This window comes from Phytophthora infestans, genomic scaffold (genome assembly GCF_000142945.1).
Source record: "Phytophthora infestans T30-4 supercont1.52 genomic scaffold, whole genome shotgun sequence".
Classification (NCBI taxonomy): Eukaryota; Oomycota; class Peronosporomycetes; order Peronosporales; family Peronosporaceae; genus Phytophthora; species Phytophthora infestans.
This window is the reverse complement of record NW_003303707.1, coordinates 52337-55103: the sequence shown is the minus strand read 5'-3', so window position 1 is coordinate 55103 and position 2767 is coordinate 52337. Positions and strand designations below refer to the sequence as shown.

The window sequence follows — 2767 nt, the reverse complement described above, 5'->3', positions numbered from 1 at the left end:
TTTCGCGCTCCAGACATTAATTGCTGCTGCGTGTACTCCCACAGCACCAGAGCCCCGCTCACGTGCACATTCAGTGAGCGTACCAGGCCAAACTGGGGGATTTCCACACACACGTCAACAAGCTGCAGCACTTCGACCGGGATCCCTTCCTTCTCTCGCCCCAACACCAGCACCATCTTACGGGGCAGCGTGTAGCTCGCGAGACTCACACTGGACGCCGTTTGCTCCACTGCCACAATCGTGTAGTCCTCGCGCTTCCATCGCACAAGTGCTCGTCGTAAATCGTCACCTTGAGGTCGCACTTCTTCCAGTGGCATCCACTTGTGAGCCGTGGCGCTGACATTCACGAACGTGACGTCCTGCTGCGTCATCCGCAGGTTCGGCACGACCAGTTTCTGAGCGTTGAAGATCTCGCAAGTCCGTGCCAGTCCAGCCAGATTCGGGACCTTGTCCACCAAGCTTGCACACATGATAAGAGGCTGTCGAGGTCGTTGACGGGCGTTCAGCGTCGCTCCACGTCGTGCTGCGTCAAAGTCGGCACGCATCGCTGCAGGGAGCGCATTATCCTCCAGCAGCAGCGCCGTCGTGTCAATTTTACGCTGCACAGTGAGGAATCCACTTACGCTATCCGTCTCCATGCTGCTCTTCTGCTCTGAAGGAGGTGGAGGGAAGTTCTCGAGCTGGTACTGCGCGTAGAGCTCGTTCATGGCAGTCTTGAGCTGTTCACTGAAGCGCAGAGCGCCGTCACGAGGTAAGAGCTCTCCGAACTCGCTAATGAAGCCAGAAGAGAGCATCCCCAGCAACGAACTCTCGTAGTCCGGGTGGAACTCGTCCAGTTGTCGAGCTTGACGTCGTAGCATTCGCTTGCACTCCTTGTTGTTGCTCAGATAACGCGCCGTGCCCTCCAGAAAGCGGAGACCTGGAGTGTCTTTAGAGCTTTGTTTCAAGTAGTGGATGTGGCGAGGAAGCACCTTGGCCAGCAGATACTGAGCCAGTACGCGAGTGTAGCCATGAGACGTATTCAACCACGGCAACATGGTCTCCAGCAGTTCTCCACAGTCGACGTCAAGACTGTTGTCGTCCAGCTTGGTGTCCACCAAATACGCCGACACAAGTAACAGTGAAGCGCCCACTTGTGGCATCAGATTCGCATCGCCAAGCATGGGCAGCAACACGCCAGAGCAAATCTCCGTTGGGAACTTGGCAGCCATCCGCATACCGAACAGCTCCATGTAGTAGCGAACACTGGGCAGTTGAGGCACAGCAAATGCAGTAGCTAGAGTAGGAAGCAACTCTGTCAGCTGCGACTTGGTCACGTGTGCACTGACGATGCAGAGAGCCTGCCAGGAGCGCAGTTTCTTGCCGAACCCATCGCTGTTGAGCATGTGTTGCTTCTGCCACTCAGGCGTCACATTGAGCTTCAGAAGTCGAGCTGTCAGAGCATCAAAGAGCTGCTGCGTATCGTTACTGGACGAGCTCTTGTCGACAGCGACGTCGTCCACGAAGCTCAACATGACAAGCCGCACAAATCTGTCCTTGGCGTGGGTCGTGACCGCTGCTGTCTGGTTGCCATCGAGAGGAGAATAGCCTTGGAATCCTTGGAATGGAGCACCCGCATCCGTTGCCAGCTGCTCCTTCTCGTCGATCAAAGGTTCCTTATACAGCAGCAGCTCCACCAGCTCGTCTACAAAGGACAGAGCCGACACTGGGTGTGCACGCCACGTTTGACATAAGCGACACGCCAAGTGGAAGACCACGTTGGGTCTGTGTCTCGAGCCAAAGCGGATAAACCCTGCCAGCCAGAGCTTCATCGTCGAAGTCAGCTCAGCTCGCAGCAGGAATACTGGCTGGAACATACACGTCACGACAGCTCGAGTGAGCGCGTCAGGCTTGGCCTTGCTGTCGTTGTACGCCGTCCAGACTTCCTCTAACAAACTATCAATATCCTTCGAGGCCTGGACCAGTGACCCAGCCAGTTGAGCCAGCGTGAGAGACAGCACGTTGACCATCTGAATCAACGCCGAAGGGTTCATGCCGGCAGTGGGCAACGCCTCGACACACGCGTCGTAGGTCGCTCGAAGTAGTTTCGTGTCGATGAAAGACGAGGATTCCACGACACGATCCAGATAGGATCCACAGGACGCATCCTGCCCTTACCGTCGCCCCCACACGCTTGGCTTGTGCTGGAGTAGGTGAATGGTAGAGTGAGAGACGACACTGAGAGAGCGACGGGGTGCCCGCAGGTCCCAGCAACCTCGTAAAATGGATACTGCTGAGAAACGTTACGAACTTCGACAATGGGTGCCAATCATTATTACGAAACTTAAACTTCAAGAATGGTTTAATAATGGGTGCCAATCATTATTACGAACCTCAAACGAGGGGCTGCCAGTCATTCGGCAACCGGAAACAATGGAAAGCGCCGACAAGAAATACAGCGAATCAATAGAAGGTAGAGCAGCATAGCGATGCATCCTTACATACAAACGATTGAAGTACAGCACGGCTGGACAGTCAATATGCATTGGATCAGGCGAAGATATGCAAGTCGTAGATATGGTTTGAAATCATTGAGATAAACAGTGTAATGTGTATTTCCATCCAGCTAACTCGCACCAACAGAATCGTATGGTAGTCGATACGCAATGTATTCTAGCGCTTCTGATTCTCAGAGACTCGCCGACAGCATCCTCTTCATGTCTGATGTGCAATTCTAGATCGATCGTCAGAGGTCATAGCCCATGCAGTGGCACGTACGTGCATGGTG

The 2767-nt window shown here is 54.1% G+C and overlaps 1 protein-coding gene across 1 annotated transcript; it reads right to left on the bottom strand.

Moving 5' to 3' along the window:
- Positions 1-177: 177 nt before the first annotated feature.
- PITG_17226 (uncharacterized protein) lies at positions 178-2033 on the bottom strand (the record flags this gene model as incomplete). The annotated part of the gene is made up of 2 exons (XM_002896831.1): positions 178-254; positions 290-2033. The coding sequence occupies 2 exons, from the start codon at positions 2031-2033 to the stop codon at positions 178-180; spliced, it is 1821 nt and encodes a 606-aa protein (XP_002896877.1).
- Positions 2034-2767: the final 734 nt, after the last annotated feature.